Source organism: Fusarium odoratissimum, assembly GCF_000260195.1.
Source record: "Fusarium odoratissimum NRRL 54006 unplaced genomic scaffold supercont1.2, whole genome shotgun sequence".
Classification (NCBI taxonomy): Eukaryota; Fungi; Ascomycota; class Sordariomycetes; order Hypocreales; family Nectriaceae; genus Fusarium; species Fusarium odoratissimum.
Window position 1 is genome coordinate 246,134 of NW_022158688.1, and position 16,695 is coordinate 262,828.

Consider the following 16,695-nt stretch of genomic DNA (forward strand, 5'->3'; position numbering starts at 1 on the left):
GGGGAATGGTGACTTAGGAGATAAATAATGGAAGAAGCCGAAACTATGGCGCCCGCGAAACTTTCTTTATACATATGATGCCACATATGCCATCAGATGATAAATGATCACACAAAAGTAATATCAACGTCATCTCGACGTTTTTTAAGCCATGCATACTTGACTATTGGTTGAATCTCGCGGGTGCTGAGATGTTATGTAGATACCACAGCGCCTACTACCTGCATGTTCGGAATTCGGCACAGATAGACTGATAGTATTTTATTACTAGAGGAGAAGGCGAGTATATAGTCTAAGCATCTTGCTAAAAGTAAGTGATTGCATTTCACACTCCCTACAAACTTGCTATCGGATCCGCTTCTCTCTTCTCACGATGTCTCCCGCCGTGAATGAGGGCTCTAAGAACGCCGGAAGTCCAACCTTGGATTTTACCAGCGGTTTTGTACAAATCATTAACGGCGAACCCTCCATAACAAAGGAAACCCGATACACCGTCAATCCTGCTAATTTGCAACCAAAAGAAGAGGTCCCCGTAGCGACCAAGGATAACCTTGATCATGCTGTTGATGCAGCCCGAAAGGCTTTCAGAACCTGGTCAAAGGTCTCATATGAAGATCGTCGCAGCGCTGTTCTTGCTTTTGCGGACGCCGTGGAGCAAGTCAAGACGGACTTCAGAGACCTCTTAGTATCCGAGCAGGGGAAGCCTGCAAGTCTCTCTGCCCATTTAATTCAATGTTACTAACCCTTGCTGTTCAGGTCCCTCAAGCCGATGTGGAAGTTGATGCTGCTATTGCATTTATTCGGGCGCTAGCGCATATTGAGCTTCCAGAGGATGTAATCGAAGATGACGACAAGCGAACCATCATAACACGCTACGTCCCGATCGGCGTCGTTGGTGCTATCATCCCCTGGAACTTTCCATTTCTATTAGCGGCCAGCAAGATCACCCCGGCCTTGCTGACGGGGAACGTGGTTATCATCAAACCTTCGTCGGTATCCCCAAGACTCCCAAAGCCATCACGACGTACTTATTGAACGACAGTCCATTTACTCCCTATTGCGGACTTAAACTCGTCGAGTTGGCCCAACAATTCTTCCCACCGGGAGTTGTACAGTCATTGAGTGGGGATGACAGACTTGGCCCCTGGTTAACGAGTCACCCGGGCATCGACAAGATCAGTTTCACTGGATCTTCGACAACGGGCAAACTAGTTCTTCAGAGTGCGGCAGGAACTCTGAAGCGTGTTACCCTTGAGCTGTTCGTTCTAATAAGTTGTGTTGTTAGCACTGTTCAGTTGTACTAACTGTGCGTAGGGGTGGCAACGACCCGGCTATTATCTTTCCCGATGTTGACGTGGATAAGGTTGCAGAGAAAGTTGCCCTCTATTCTTTCCTAAACTCAGGCCAGGTACGAAGAAACCTCAAGCTCCTGAATACCTAATACAAAACCACTGGCTTATCTCTGTCGATGCTAGGTCTGTATTGCCCTAAAGCGCATCTATGTCCATGAATCTATTTATGAACAGTTCAGAGATGCCATGGTTAAGCACATTAAAACCTATACTCTAGGAGATGGATCAAAAGAAGGAATCAGCCATGGACCTGTGCAGAATTCTATGCAGTACGAAAAAGTAAAGACATTCTTCGAAGACATCGAAAAACAAGGCTGGAAGGTTGCTACAGGCGGCAAAATTGATCCCTCTCCAGGATACTTCATCACTCCAACGGTTATTGACAGACCGCCGGAAGATTCTCGCATTGTGGTTGAGGAACCTTTTGGTGGGGAATTTTTTTAAGTATTCGCCGAACCGGTAACTAATGTTCAAACTACCAGGTCCAATTGTCCCCCTTCTGTCTTGGAAGGACGAAGAAGACGTCATTGCTCGAGCCAACAATTCTCCGATGGGACTGGGCGCTTCTATATGGTGTAATGACCTCAAGAAGGCGGAAAAGGCCGCGAGAGAAATGCAAGCTGGCAGTGTGTGGATTAATACTCACTTCGATCTTTCTCCCATGGCACCTTTCGGAGGGCACAAGGAGAGTGGTTTGGGAGTCGAATGGGGTACGAATGGTTTGAAGGAATTATGCAACGTGCAAACTCTGTTTCTAAACAAACATATTGTTACTTGAGATTTGGAAGGATAAGACAGCATACAGATTGGATATAGGCTCTGGTCTAGTTAGAGGCTGTTTAGTCTATTAAGGTTGAGCTCTGTTTTAAAGCTAAGTTTAGTAGTAGTCTTTCTTATCTGATTTTCTAGTTGGAATCTACTCTCCCATAACATAGTTATCTATATAATATACGTTGTAAGCATGGTAAGTGCATGGAAGTTTACTTTTGGTGATGAACTCAGGAGCACAGATGCTATTGGATAAGATATTGTCAAAGATGGGGTAACAAGGTTCAAAGAAGCGGTGGCAGACCTGGTCAAGCCTTTGGGTGCAACTGTTATTCTCCCAGCTGGCGGTATATTCATGTTCAAGGGATTGAGTTGCACCCCACAAAACGATGTCTTTACTCAGCTTGCGTATGATACGCCTATGGGAGGTTCAACCAGGCTTCAAGAGTCTAAGGGCGTCTCCTGGAAAGGCTCAACATAACCCTCCTGAGGTAACAGGGATCATCCACCATAGTCACTTTATCTTACCTTTTTTCTCATACTTGTCGAATCTTCCACTATCTTGAAACAGAAAACAGGGTACCGCAGGTCCGATGGTAGGCATCAATATAGGAATCGCAGGCACTGGCAATGGAAGGTAATTCCGGTTCTATAGTATTACATCATTATTGGTTAATCTCCATTGATGGGGTTGAATAAATTGGGTAGAGCCCAACGAAAAGTCGTCACGAACATCGATGACGTGGGCTACCCTGTTAGACCCGTTATTTACAGTGTCTCAGCGTCATCAGATATCTAATCGCGAATACTGATGCTGGTATTTGCAGGATATTACGTGCTTGATATGGTTCCTTCAAATTTATATTTAGCCTTTTTCTATCTCTAAAAACTTGCAGTGTTGGGGGATAATATTCTCATCTTTATTCATCTTCTATTTGGACCAAGGGATTGCATTAAGTTCTCAGCATCGTGGTAACCATGGCTACTCGTAAGTTAACCCTTTCAGCAATAAATCATCTCAACCAAAAGCATTTGCTGAATTGTTTCTAGACCACGCGAAGAATGAAGTTCTCAAGGCCGCTGCCTTATTCGATGTATCTCACATCACTGCAGTCGTAACAGGCGGCGCAACCGGTATTGGACTGATGATCGCCCAAGCACTGCAGTCCAACGGAGCCAAGGTCTACATCACAGGTCGTCGCAAAGAGGTCCTTGAACAAACCCAGAAGACCTATGGTACAGGTCCTGGAAGCATCCACGTCCTGCCAGGTGATGTCAGCGAGAGAGATGAGGCTATCCGTCTTGCGGAGGAGGTTGGCAATAAGGAGCCAAACGGCATTCACCTACTCGTCAACAACGCTGGGATTGCAGAGGACGACAACACCAAGTTCTGTAAGTTGACTGATCTGTCACACCGGAGCTCGTGCTGATGCAGGTCTTGTTCTAGCCTCGGCTGGTGAACCAGACACAAGTGACGCCAAGGCTCTTTCGGAGCACTTCCTCAAGACTGAGCCACAGCAGTGGGCCGACACACTGAAAACGAATGTGACAGGGCCATACTACATGTCTATGGCCTTCCTACCGTTACTGGCCAAAGGGCGTGAGACTACTCCAGGGTATTCCTCCCAAATTGTCAATGTCTCCTCGATCTCAGGAGCCATGAAAGGTTCCAGTATGGGCCAACCAGCCTACGCCACCTCCAAGGCTGCTCTTACCCACCTCAGCCGCATGATTGCTACCCTTACCAAGGACATCAAGGTGCGAGTCAATGTTATCGCACCAGGGTTATTCCCCAGTGAGATGACTACTGGAGAGTCTGATGAGGGTAACAAGAGCAACATTGATAAGAAGATGACAAACCCAGCAGGACGACCTGGTCATGACACCGATATGGCTGCGACTATTCTTTTCCTTGCTGGAAAGGGTGGCTTGTTTTATAACGGCCAGATTGTTTATCCTGACGGAGGTAAGTTTCTCTTAATCGACTTATGTTTAGTCTTGTATTGACTTTTTCCTTAGGTTCGACACTGATCAACCCAGCAATCGCAAATTGAAACTGTTGTAGCTGATAGAGCGGAATTAGATAGCTATTACAACATGGCACATGGAGTTGACAATAAACAAGATCTTTGTATCATAAGTTGAAAATACGTTGTTTAGTTGTTAAACTAAGTCTGACTATAACCTCTAACAATATGAAGTCCTGTTATATCAACCACTTCAAACCTGCTCGTTTTCTTCAGCAATAGCTCGAGACTTCTCGGCACTAAGATCAGCACCCTCGGCATTGCGTCGGAATTCCTCCTCCTGCAGTGTCAACTCTTCAGACAGTTGGCCATGGGCCTTCCACACAGGCTTGATCTCAAAGAGGCGATCCATGGTGTCAAGAGGCAGGCCCTTGGTCTCAGGAATGAAGAAGAAGACGAAGGTGGCAGAAAGGATCATAAGCGACGCGAAGAAGAAGTAGACTCCGTAGCCCATCTTGATAAACATCTGGGGAGTAAAGCGAGAGACGATGAAGTTCCAGAACCAGTTGTTGGCAGCAGCGGAAGCTTGGCCGAGTGATCTGCAGCATGTTAGTAATGTGTCTAGATAGAGAGATGATGGAAGAAACGTACCTGGAGTTCTCGTTGAACATCTCAGAGTTGAGCACCCAGGGGATTGGGTTCCATGTGGGGGAGTAAAAGGCAGTCCAAAGGTAGAAGAAGAAGACGGCAGCGATTCCACCGCTCGACATTTTGGGAGCCTCAGCTCCATCGGCGGCAGCAGCAGCAACCTTGGCAGCGGGGTCTGCAATCTTTATATAGGCTCCGATAAACCACATACAGAGGGAACCACCGACTGAACCGATAATAAGAAGCTTTCTGCGTCCCACAGTCTCGATCAGGAACAGAATGAAGATGATGGTAATGGCGGTTTTGACCACGCCGAAGATACCGGTGGTCAAGAAGGAAGTGTTGGTGCCCTGGATGCCGATGCTCTTGAACACAGTAGGGCTGTAATAGTTGATAGCGTTGATACCGGAACCGTTCTGCCAGAGGAACATCATACCACCGAGGAAGAAGCGCCACTGGACCTTGCGACTCTTGAGCGCGGTGAATGGCTTCCAGAAACCAGGGCCGACTTCCTTGTTGTAGCGCTCGAGTTCCTGGTCGATGTAGCTGACCTCTTCGACGAGGTAGAGATCATTGGCGGGCAATTGTCTCAACCAGCACAGGTTCTTCATGGCTTCCTCACGGCGACCCTTGGAGAAGAGCCAACGAGGCGACTCCTTGATCCAGAAGGAACCGAAAAGCAGCATGCCTGCGGGGATGAGCTGGACGGCAAAGGGAATGATCCACTGCTTGTGGCTGGGAGCCATGGTCTCAGCAAGTCCATAGTTGATCCAGAAGCCGACAAGGCCGCCAATCTGCCAGCCAAGCTCATAGATACCGACGAGGCGACCGCGAATAGCAGGGGGAGACAGCTCAGAGCAGTAGATCGGAACCATATTTGAACAAGCACCAACACCAACACCAGCGAGAACACGGCCGCCGATAATAAGTCCCAAGCCACGCTCAGCATTAGCGCCAAGCATCATACCCGCGCCAAGCATGAAAACAAAGCTGAAAGCAATAAGGGAGTATCGTCGGCCGATGAAGTACGAGGTGATGTAGGCGAATAAACTGCCGAAGAAAGCACCGGCTTGATAGACGGAGACGATGTTGGACTTGAGAAGAGCGAGGTCATTGGGTTCGTACGAGGCAAAGTCGAATTCCTCGGTGAAGGACGGCAGCGCGATCGTGGTGCCGATAAAGGCAGAGTCGTAGCCGATCATGCATGATGCGAAAGACGCGATGGCAGCGCAGGTGTAAACGCGCCAGTTGTAAACGGACTTGGGAGTCGGCCTGTCCTCATTGACGGCGAAGATGTTGTTGACGGAGAGACCCATGATGGAAATTGTCAGCCAGCACAAGGGGGGAGAGTTGTGTCTGTGGAGGAGATGAAGATCTGGGGATCGAAAATTAAGTATGGGGAAGAGAACAGCCTTTAATATATGCATCTCGTCCAATGGTCTTGAGCCAATTACAGCAATGCCTGCGCTTGAAAGTTTATCCCATCCCTGTTCGTAGTCTCGACTGGCGCATCTTAGCGCGTACTCTGAGTTGTGCGGGGACGTGAAGCAGGAGGGCTAGAAAGGTCGAGATTCAGAAAACCCCGCATACGCTGGGGTAGCGCCAAGGGAGATTTTTCGCTCTAACCGGAACTCGGGAACATGAGTAGCGTCAATGGCTAAGAGTTTACCCCCCCTGCGCTGTGTTTGTAGCTGCGCTTAATTTCCGTATTCAGTTTTGGGATGATGGGGAGCTGTCGTTTGCCTACATCTGGAAGTTCTGGGGTTTGAACCAGATTCTGGGGACCCCGCATGGAATTAAACTAGTGGGGTAAGTAATCATCCCCACGCGTCGGCTGATTTAAAGGATTCGTCGTAAGCTGGGGGGTAAGTGTTGATCCCTCTATGCTATTTACTCCTTGGATAAGTGCCAGCAGCAAAGTGCCAAGTGTTCACCAATTTAATTGATGCGCATATACTCCGACTCAGAACTAGGAACCGTGCTCGTATTACCTCGCATGAAAGGATGTCTAATGGAATTGACCAAAAGGTGCAAGCGACTGCAAGTTTATGGTGGAACCGGCCACCTTCCGTCATGCGACTTGAAGGCCTTATCAAGGAACGAGAGGGGCAATTGACAGACGTTGATCTCAAAACAGGGACTTTGGATTGCATAGTGACTGTGGAGAAAACGGAAAGGATCTGGTGAAGTCCGGGGTGTTCGGTAGCTTGAACCGGCCGCGTTCCTGAATGGGTGCATTGCAGCGTCGGCCCTGCTTGTTTGCTGGGTCAGATGGCAGTGACCTACAGTGTCTAGATCCCTTCCCCAGAGTTTATCCCCGACGCTAATCTTCCCCACCGGCTTTTGACTTGTGATCAGCTCTGGTGGAATTGGGGGAGATGACCGCTGATTGAGTGGCTTGCGAGCATGGGTGCAAGCTAGCCATTGTAACAGGCTCAGGGAGCTTAAAGGGGATAAAGAAATAAGAGAATTCTAGTGACTAGACCAGGAAGCGCTCCTAGCGTTAATGTGAGGTTAGTGATATTTGGCCTTGTCAGTGAGTGCGGTGTTGTGCCAGCGACGATTAACTGAACTCAATCATCAAGTCAACTAATGTTGCAACCATTCATCTTTGTATCGGCGCGTCAGCTAGCCAACTTGAGGGAGGACTTTTAAAATCACCCGTCTCTTATAAGTTATACTCTGAAGATTTGTCGGAACATCGCCGAATGGCCCACAGATACGGAAAGAGGACACATGAATTTGATTGGCGAAATAATATAGGGTAGGACAACAGTACGTGAGAGACTCCCAACTGCAGACTTGGTGGGACCCACGAGGGTTGGGTGTTCCTAGCTCCACCTATAAGAGGGTCGATAATGGAACGAGATAGATACTTCACGTAGCTTAATTGAGGATTGAGAGAGTAATACAGAGTATATGTGTGAATGGTATTCTATGTACGATGACCTATTAAATTAACCGGTATATCGAAGTGAAAACAAGCCCCGCTCAATAGAGCTAACCAAAATGTTGCCACTCTGGAAGTAAGGGTAAACAGACCAAGCACCATAAAACTGCGCCTCACCACCAACAGCATCATCCTCGGGATGAACGTCAAAGAAGCCAATCTCCTCAAACAGAGCGCCAGTATCATCCTGAGCAATTGAAGACACATTCACCATGCGAAGGCCAGATCCATAATTGGCCTGGTATGACACGCCGCCAACGACGTACTGGTTATGATCGATAGAGCGAACAGGGCTCTTGTATACGCCACGGAAGACAGGGTACTCCAGGTCTTGGATATCGACAATATATGTCGTGGTGTGCTGGTCAGCTGCAGGACCGGTCTTTTCTTGCTCATCTAGCTCGTCGTCGAGGAGGAGATACTTGTGATCCTCCGTCAGCCAACCCTGGTGGGTATATGTTGCACCGTTGTATGTAGTGCGCGACAGCTGGCGCGGCATAGTGCGGCGAGAAATGTCAACGATAGTGAGCGCATCTTCATTGTAGTTGAAGCAGATCTCACGACCCTGGAAGGCCTTCTGGGGACCCCGGTAGATAACGCACTGCGCGTCGTGAACGTAGCCATCCGAAGCGACACAACCAGCATCCTGAGGACGCTTTGGGTTGGAGACGTCGATCATCCAGAGTCCAGCGCGACACTTCAGATCGTAGGCCGTACCAACAGCTGCAATAAGCGCGGTCTCCTCGTTGGCGACAATGTTGTGGCTGTTGCCGAAAGCACTAAAGTGCGCCGCCAAGTCACTCCTGATGCTGAAGGTGGGAGGGTTCTTCTTATCGGTGTTGAGAAGCTTGGTGAGGTCGAAGATTTGGAGACCGTGGCCAGCTGCCTCAGAGCCGATGTAGGCGTAGTTGCCGATGACTTTGATGTCACGCCATGAAGAAGCGACAGTCTGGGTCGGAAGGCGACCGACGTAAGTTAGGCTACCGTCGGGGTGAACTTCTGCAAAAGCCGTGCCGTCTGACTGTCCTAGAAGGGCAAACTCGCGGCCACTTGAGGCATGTGTCCAGCCTGAGGGGGGGATAAGTTAGCAAAACGAAGGATTGCAGAATAAAAGTAGCTCTGGAACATACCCCAGACATCGTTACCAACGCGAGTTCGGCTGCCCATATCCTGATGGCGCAAGAAGCCCAAGAGGTCGATCTTGTTACAAGAGTAACCTTCCGCCTTGCCGTCAGAACAAGGCGTGCCAGAGCTGAGCACTTTGTAGCGATCTTTGTCGAAGACACCAGCCGCAGCTTCGCTCTCATGGAGAGCCATCTTGCGCTGTTTAAGCTCTCCCATGCCAATGGCATGAGGCGCACTCTTGGCACGGAGGTAGTCTTCATTGTACTTGGCCGTGTTGATCCTCTGCGTCTGTGCGACGGCAGAGCCCGCTAGGGTGGCTAGGAGGAGGGAGGTGATGCTGGCCTTCATATTGACGGATTGGGGAGGTTTCAAGGAGGTAATGAGTGAGAAACTACAGAGTAAACACTACAAGGCTCGCGGGGACTCTTTATACTTGGTGTCAAGGTCAAAGTCAAGAGTTGGGAAACTATCGACGATCATTCCCCAGAGTGGAAGCTAGATCTTTTGTTCTTGGAAGCTGGACCTTTTGTCCTTGGCAGCTTATTCAATCCACGAGATATGCGATAAGGTCCTCGACTTAGCTCGGGCCAAGTCAATACTATGGACACCAATACTACACTGAATATTCACAGTGACGATTGAAATCAAACCTGCATCGTCGCTGACCATTGAGATGCCATTGAACCCCTGGAGCCATGTATATCATACCTAGATGGAGTTAGTAACTATGGCAAAGGTTCCCCAGAATTATCGGGCCAAGGATCAAGATGCGCAGGCACATAGATAGCCTGCGCATAGATAATCTTCAAGACCACCAGTCATATTTCGTGTTTTTCTAAGCGACTCAATGGCCAAGAGTATGCTAAGCCATCATGCCGATTAACTACCAGATTCATCTTAAGCTTATTATAAATATCTCACGGGTATATCACACGACCCACTAGGGACTTTATGAGATGCCTATTTAGGATAGAAACCCGCTTCTCGCCATGTGACCTGCTATTTACCTTGTACTTCCAAGATAAAAGCACAGTCTTGGCGCTGTTCTTCCCCGAAGCTCCCTACAGAGTACTATAGTTAAATAGTCTTCCTTCTGTTATAAAAAAGGGTAACATGCTTTAAACTAACTTAGTTTTTCTGAGCTTTAATTGAAGGATACCTTTAGGTATGCTTTTGCAAGAGATGAACCAGAATCCAAGTTCACAAAGGTATCCTCCAACATTCTATAGCATTTTCATATCACTGACTAGATAGATTATTCACGGTTATATAGAAATTCGCTTATGTCTTCATCGTATTTAAAACCGAGTTCATCTAAAAGGTCTCTTCGACCCGTTCCAGCTTCTGTGAGGGTCAAGTCGATGGCTTCGTAAGCAGGCTCAATACTACCAGTCCTTATTAATTTGATCCGCGTGTGACTTGGCAATGGGGGGATTGATATCACCGCGCATTGATTTACGCAGCTCTGGAGAAGAGTGTTTTGAGAATCTTATTTTGAATTGATACAGATGACCTCCGATGCCTATACCATCAACCCCTTAGGGTTTTAATAAACGGGCATTTAACCATAGAAATGTAATTTAGTATTCCGGAGACTGGGTTTAGGATCAGAGAGGAACATGTGTACAATGACTATGATCAAGGAGTATATATATATTCATTATAATATCCCCGTTTCATTTCATTTCTGGTTACCAAGATACGTTAGCCCAACCTCGATGTCACCATCCGTCCTGAAAGTCGGGATCTTCATCTTGAAAGTTTTACCACCAGGAAAGATGAAGCCAGCTTGTTGCTCCAGCCCATACCATTGTGAAAATGAATCTCAACTCTGGCACTTACCAAGAAGTGCATACATTGTTTGGAATGTGAGACCTATCATATAGCACTCTCAACTTTATTTACAATCTATAATTATTATAAAGACCATTACTCGTAGAATAAGAGAGAAATGTTTTTATATACGCTTATTTAAAGTAGAGGAAATACAATCTTACTAGAAAACCTCTTACTAATACAGTTCATAACAAGTAGAAAGACAAAGCTCAATTCCATGATAATCAATCCATCTCAAGTACTCTACAACGTTACTTTACCAATTGAACGGTCGTCGAAGACCTCAGATCCCTTGAGCTGAAGCCAACACTGAGCTTTATGTCACCCTTCGGTGCCACCCAGTCCTGGGCAGTAACATCCCAATAACTCAGATCCCGACGCTTTAGGCTGAATGACACTTTCTTGGCCTCCCCAGGCTCAAGATGGACCTTCTCGAACCCACGCAGCATCTGTACTGGGCTGTTGGCTGGGATGTGGTTCTTGGGCAAAGAAGCATACAGCTGCATGACTGTCGCGCCTGCAACCCCGCCGGTGTTGGATACCTCGATGGAACACTTGACGACTGTTTCCCAGAGATGAGGGTTACCGCCTAGTGCCAGTGTAGCGTTGGAGAGGGATGCGCGGGCGGAGATCTTGTTTGCTGAGGAGACGACGAGCTTGGAGGATATACCAAAGGTGGTGTAGCTGAGACCGTAGCCAAACTCATAGAGAGGGTCCAGGCCCTTGTTGTCGAAGTGTCGATAGTCAATGAACAGTCCCTCGGTAAAATGACTTTGCCAATTTGAAGCGTCTTCAGCTGCGGAGCCAGTGATGTTGATGATCTTTCCGTTGTAATCCTCCTCTTTCTTGGCAATGGTATATGGGAGCTTGCCAGAGGGATTGAAATTTCCGGTCAAGACGTCCAGGATGGAGTTGCCTGATTCCTGGCCTGGGTAATGCGCAGCGACAATAGCACTGACGTTGGGGTTCGTCGCCCATGGCATCACGTCCGGCCCTCCAGAGTGAGTGACTACGATGGTGCGACGAGGGCAGCGTGATGCAATACTATTGACGACTTGGACTGAGTTGTCATCTGCGACAAGAGTCTTGCGATCAAAACCCTCGGCGGCGAAAGACTTGAGGAAGACGATGCAGACCTCTGGCCATGGGTACAAACCAGGCATACTACTGAGAATAGCAGTATTGTTGGTGACGTATTGAAGCCGTTTGTCGTTGTCCTTGGCATAAGACTTGAACGCATCCAAGGGACTGACAACGTAGCTTGGTCGGCCGCTTCCTGAACCGCCGCCAGAGATAAGAGTACCGATATCGATGCCATCGTGGTCGCTGAAGAGGGTACCAACGGAGGGGTCAGCAGCATCATTGCCAAAGAGACCGATGTTGGTGAGGGACTTGTTGAGAGGAAGAATGGAGCCTTCATTCTTGAGCAAGACTGTTCCGGCAGCAGCGATCTCACGGATGAGAGCTGAATGGTTGCCGCGAACATCGCGACCAACTGGAGAAGGGCCGGGATAAGGGTACTTGAAGCCGTTGTAAACGAGGGGCTGAGATGATGGGTCCACAGAGGGGTAGCCTTTATCCTGACCAAGATAGAAGTAAGGCGTCAAGATCCGTCGCACCATTCCATCCAAATCCGACTCAGAGAGTGTCTTGTTCTTGACACAATTGACAAGATTATCACCCCAGTACGTCTCAACTAGGGGAAGTAGATTGACAGGTCCGGGCTGGTTCATATCCAGACCTGCCTTGACGGGACTAAGTCCAGGCGGGGTGGCCAGAAAGTCCGACATGACATACCCTTCAAAGCCAAGCTCTTTCTTCAAGAGGTTATGGATCAGATGCTTGTTTTCGCAGCTATATGTCTCATTGACACGGTTGTAGCCACACATGACTGATGCTACACCAGCATGAACGGCGTCTGCAAAGGGCCACATGTACAGCTCGTGTAGGGTGCGATCGTCAATGTTGGAGGATACTGCGTCTACCATCTTTCCGTTGATCAGTGTGGGTTTTCGCTGCGTTTCTTGTTCATTGCCAACGAGATGCTTGGCTGTAGCCTGGACACCGGTATCTTGGATTGCTCGAATTGTTTCATCCATGGCGATGCCGGTTAGGTAAGGATCTGGCGAGAAGCCCTCCCAGTTGCGACCGCCATATGGACTTCTGCCCAGAGCTCCCGCAACAGGCCTAATCTACCGTCAGTGATCACAATACAAAAAGATGGTGACAGATCTTACCCAAGAATGACGTGAGCACCCTTCGCTTTGAATTCCTTTGCCATGGCATCTCCCCTCAGCGCCATCAACTGCCTATCCCACGTCGCAGCAGTAGTAACGCCAGATGGAAAGACACTGACTAGATCTCCGAGACGAAGCCCAATTGGTCCGTCTTGAATGCAAAGACCGCCGAAGCCAAGACGTTTGATGGGCGCGATGTACTCGATGCATGTTCCATCAAAGGTGCCTGTCACCATCAAGGACTTTTCCTTGGGCGTCATCTTGGAGATCAGTGAGTCCGCTTTACCACGGGCATTGAGCCATTGCGAAGGGTCAATTGCTGTGACATGTCAGTAAGCCTTGGCTGAGGTGTTGAGGACGATCTAACCTGATGATGATTCAGGCCCTGCCACAACGGGCAAGACCAATGATAGTAAAGACGCCAAACTAAGTCGATACATCTTGAGTACAGAGTATTCAGTCTTTGAGCTACTGTCTTAGCATCACTACCCTTTTTGCCAACACTTCAGCCTTATATACACTCCTACTCATGCACTTGGGCACCAAATGAGCACCCACAATCATATTCTCGCCGAGTCCCGCACAGCCCCCAAAAGAGGCCGAAATGAATCGTAACATGCCAAGAACAGCCCGATCCTCCATCCCTCAGCTCTGTTAGCCCCAACCTAATCTATACAGGAATGGGCGCAAGAGTCCAGACCTATATCCATCCGAGAGCCTATCTTACGATTTATCGTTGCATATTATGACTTCAGCTGACAAGGGGCGTTCCCATTTCTCCCAGAATGCGACGCGTCAATTCTGTACCTAGATTGCCGCTACCTACCAAAAGTACTCATCAAATCCCTCCTGCAGATCCGTGACTATGCCTTTCATGAGCTCAGCTACCTGTCCCTTTGGCACCGAGACTTGTACCTGGTATCCCAGTCTCCTCGCATCGCCTGCATCATTAGCCGCCTTTGCCTTGTAAATCATGCACCAATTTCGGACAGGCAAAGCCTCCATTTCCAAGGGCTGGCAGAACATATGCTGCTCCTGTCCGAAATTTATCTCCTCCATAGAAACCTTAGTCCAATCATCTACATACAAAGTATCAGGGTCAAATGCGGGCGCCAAATCCATGAGCCCGTTCACAGCTTGAATAGACTGAATCCACTCATCCCCCTTGGCCAATTTCTCTGGCGTCAGCCCAGTGACTCCTTCGCGAACTGCAAATGCCACTTCGCTCAGATTCTTAGACGCTGGCAAATATGGCGTATCAACAGCTGTGATACAATTACCGAAATACTCCCTAGGCATGTTTCTAGCCTTTCGTGCATCTACTATGGTGACAATTCGCGTAACACGCGGATGCGGCATGAGCCCGTTGTACACAAAGCGGTTCAGCGCCTTGAGTAAGTAGGCTTTGAATGCATCTTGTGTTGAGCATGTCGCCGGGTGTAACCGAGCCCGTGCTTTCTGAACAAGGATACTGAGATCTTCTGCCGAGACATCAAATCTTGCATATTCCAGGGTCTTGAACACTATCGTGTGAACCAGTGGGGCATAGGCTTTGATCTTGCTCATCACTGTGGGGGAGAATAGCTGTGATCGCCGGGGAAGACGTCGGGGTATATCTTCCAACAATACCGCTTTCGAGGGAGACTTGAAGCGGATCCTCTCAGCGACGTGGGGAGATATCGATAGTGTCTCTTGAGTATGTATATCATGCCATGCCTTTAGAAGATGGTATAGTGACAAGGCATCTCCAAGGACGTGGCAGAAGCTCACCCCCAAGACTGTCTGAGAGGTGTGAGGCAAGTATGTGACGGTGATCTGTAACAGAGGAGCTTGGCCATTCAGGACTTTCTTAGTCGTGATGCGATAGATGAACCTCTTCCAAATAGAAGGATAGTATGCCCCTTGATGGTCTTTCTGCAAGTATAGGGGAACGGGGTGGTAGAGGTTCAGCGAGAGCTCTCCGCGTGTAGCTGCAGAGGGTCTTCTGAAGCGCCCGTACACAGGCGGGAACAGTGACAGGGTCTTTGACAGTGATGTTCGCAGTTGATCCTTGTCCAAGGTACCGTTAATGACGAGGACCACATCAACAGGCATGAAGTAGGTGTCGAGGAAGCTGAGCGGGAAGACTCTATCGCCACTCCCCTGATCTTCATACTGAAGTTCAATACGCTGCGCCATAATGAAACGAAATTTGCAATTTCATGGTCTGTAATAACAATTAACAGCAAAATATTACGAAGCAAGAAAAGGCTTTCCGAAGATCATTTGGTTGCAAACACCTGTCTGAGCCCCTCGGCCAGTTTCTGCAGAAACTCGCCGTTCAGCCCCCAAATGCCCCCTACAAACGCCCCGATCACCAATACCAGAATAGCAAGCCGGACGAGCCCACTAGCAGTCAACCACACATTCGCAATCTCCATCCCATAATCCCTGGCAGACGCTCTGAGGGGCGTAGTCCCAAAGAAGCAAAGATTCATAACAAACGCACTCCTCTTGCGCTCCTTCAGCCTCCTAGCCCTCATCGTATCCACATACTCCCTCAGCATACTCCCCCTCTTCTCAGCGGGAGTGCCTGGGAAGCGTATGATGGTCCTACTAAGATCCACTGCATCCTCCATAGCGCATGCAGCTCCTTTTCCTAGAAATGGCGCCATACTACCTGATTAATACCGAAGGATTCCAGAAGTGTTTCGAGAACGTACTTGAATGTGGCATCACCAACTAGCGTTACATTGTCCGAATTCCACGGCTCACTAACGTCTACCATGCGGAAGACGTTGGCGTAGGCGGAGTCCGTGACGACGAGCTCCACTAGTGCTTTGATGGAGGGGTGGGTTGGGTGCGCGTTGACGCGGGAGATGCACTCGGCTTTGAGTTCATTGGGTGTCATTTCAGCCGGTGATTTTGACTGATCGGCGAAATCTTTAAGGCGGCTGCCGAAACCTACCATAACGTATGATGTTTCTGGGTCGATGTGCTCGGGATCGAGACCCTTGGCGTAAGGCTGCTCGGGGTTTTGCCATGTCATGATGGTGATTTCCTGGCCGTTGGGGTACAGGACCTAGTTGATCAGTATCACCCCACATGAAAGAGCCTTTGATGCTCACCAGACTCCCTGTCTTGTACGGAATCATGCTTTCTACCTCTCGAGTGTAGGGGACTTTGAAGTAGATGATGACCAGATCTGTCTGAACAGTTTGGATGCTGGGTAGCAGAGTACGTCGGACCCGTGAGGTGATCCCGTCAGCTCCGACAATTAGATCACAAACATGACTACTCCCATCTGCAAAAACGGCCTTGATCGTTCCATCTTGAAGCTCTTGGTAAGTTGTAAACTTCTTGCCAGTTGTCAACCATTTCTCCGACTCATAGAGAAGGCCCTTCCTCAATCTGAGGCGTGAGACTGCGGCTGTCTTGCGGAATTCCTCGGGTAGGTATGTGTAGAAAACATGTCCGTCTGGCCGCATGAAGCACGAGTGGTAGTAGCCCTCTTTTGGTGTCTTGGCCACGCTCGGAAGGACCTTGGCCCATGTCTCGGGCGGTAGATGGGTCTTCAGAAGGTTGAGGATCTCAAGACTTAGCTGGATGCGGTATCCCGAGAGGCTGTACTCGTTTTGGTAGCGTTCAAAAACGTGTGCATCTATACCGGGAGCCGAGGAGAGTAACTGGCCGAGGAGAAGACCAGCGATTCCACCCCCAATGACGGCAACACGGATAGGCTTAGGTTGGTCGGCCATTTCGAGTAATTAACAATTCTTTCTAGTATTATAGTTAATCACGAAGATTTCAATTTATTTTCTCTTCAATCATCC

The 16,695-nt window shown here is 48.7% G+C and overlaps 7 protein-coding genes across 7 annotated transcripts; 2 read left to right on the forward strand and 5 right to left on the reverse strand.

Moving 5' to 3' along the window:
• Positions 1-373: 373 nt before the first annotated feature.
• Positions 374-2,130, forward strand: FOIG_01670 (aldehyde dehydrogenase (NAD+); the record flags this gene model as incomplete). Its single annotated transcript, XM_031198643.1, has 6 exons — positions 374-734; positions 779-989; positions 1,043-1,258; positions 1,315-1,408; positions 1,476-1,779; positions 1,835-2,130. 6 exons carry the CDS (start codon positions 374-376, stop codon positions 2,128-2,130), a joined length of 1,482 nt encoding a protein of 493 aa, XP_031070680.1.
• A 968-nt stretch (positions 2,131-3,098) lies between these two features.
• Positions 3,099-4,243, forward strand: FOIG_01671 (uncharacterized protein; the record flags this gene model as incomplete). Its single annotated transcript, XM_031198644.1, has 4 exons — positions 3,099-3,108; positions 3,171-3,512; positions 3,568-4,086; positions 4,140-4,243. 4 exons carry the CDS (start codon positions 3,099-3,101, stop codon positions 4,172-4,174), a joined length of 906 nt encoding a protein of 301 aa, XP_031070681.1. The 3' UTR covers positions 4,175-4,243.
• A 4-nt stretch (positions 4,244-4,247) lies between these two features.
• On the reverse strand, positions 4,248-6,155 carry FOIG_01672 (quinate permease). The gene is made up of 2 exons (XM_031198645.1): positions 4,739-6,155; positions 4,248-4,686 (listed from the first exon to the last, which is right to left on the reverse strand). Exons 1-2 carry the CDS (start codon positions 6,049-6,051, stop codon positions 4,341-4,343), a joined length of 1,659 nt encoding a protein of 552 aa, XP_031070682.1. The 5' UTR covers positions 6,052-6,155; the 3' UTR covers positions 4,248-4,340.
• Positions 6,156-7,627: 1,472 nt separating this feature from the next.
• FOIG_01673 (uncharacterized protein) lies at positions 7,628-9,256 on the reverse strand. The gene is made up of 2 exons (XM_031198646.1): positions 8,816-9,256; positions 7,628-8,753 (listed from the first exon to the last, which is right to left on the reverse strand). Exons 1-2 carry the CDS (start codon positions 9,156-9,158, stop codon positions 7,693-7,695), a joined length of 1,404 nt encoding a protein of 467 aa, XP_031070683.1. The 5' UTR covers positions 9,159-9,256; the 3' UTR covers positions 7,628-7,692.
• Positions 9,257-10,897: 1,641 nt separating this feature from the next.
• On the reverse strand, positions 10,898-13,143 carry FOIG_01674 (uncharacterized protein; the record flags this gene model as incomplete). Its single annotated transcript, XM_031198647.1, has 2 exons — positions 10,898-12,833; positions 12,884-13,143. 2 exons carry the CDS (start codon positions 13,141-13,143, stop codon positions 10,898-10,900), a joined length of 2,196 nt encoding a protein of 731 aa, XP_031070684.1.
• Positions 13,144-13,657: 514 nt separating this feature from the next.
• FOIG_01675 (uncharacterized protein) lies at positions 13,658-15,099 on the reverse strand. Its single transcript, XM_031198648.1, has one exon. It carries the CDS (start codon positions 15,059-15,061, stop codon positions 13,706-13,708), a length of 1,356 nt encoding a protein of 451 aa, XP_031070685.1. The 5' UTR covers positions 15,062-15,099; the 3' UTR covers positions 13,658-13,705.
• Positions 15,100-15,144: 45 nt separating this feature from the next.
• Positions 15,145-16,654, reverse strand: FOIG_01676 (uncharacterized protein; the record flags this gene model as incomplete). The annotated part of the gene is made up of 3 exons (XM_031198649.1): positions 15,991-16,654; positions 15,586-15,944; positions 15,145-15,538 (listed from the first exon to the last, which is right to left on the reverse strand). Exons 1-3 carry the CDS (start codon positions 16,618-16,620, stop codon positions 15,145-15,147), a joined length of 1,383 nt encoding a protein of 460 aa, XP_031070686.1. The 5' UTR covers positions 16,621-16,654.
• Between the last annotated feature and the right edge of the window lie 41 nt (positions 16,655-16,695).

Excerpts from the sequence above, each read along its gene's own strand:
- FOIG_01672 (XM_031198645.1), bottom strand. The coding sequence starts at position 6,051 with ATGGGTCTCTCCGTCAACAACATCTTCGCCGTCAATGAGGACAGGCCG. Across the intron at positions 4,687-4,738 it reads ATGTTCAACGAGAACTCCAG|ATCACTCGGCCAAGCTTCCG; the intron begins GTACGTTTCTTC and ends AACATGCTGCAG.
- FOIG_01673 (XM_031198646.1), bottom strand. The coding sequence starts at position 9,158 with ATGAAGGCCAGCATCACCTCCCTCCTCCTAGCCACCCTAGCGGGCTCT. Across the intron at positions 8,754-8,815 it reads CGTTGGTAACGATGTCTGGG|GCTGGACACATGCCTCAAGT; the intron begins GTATGTTCCAGA and ends TCCCCCCCTCAG.
- FOIG_01675 (XM_031198648.1), bottom strand. The coding sequence starts at position 15,061 with ATGGCGCAGCGTATTGAACTTCAGTATGAAGATCAGGGGAGTGGCGAT.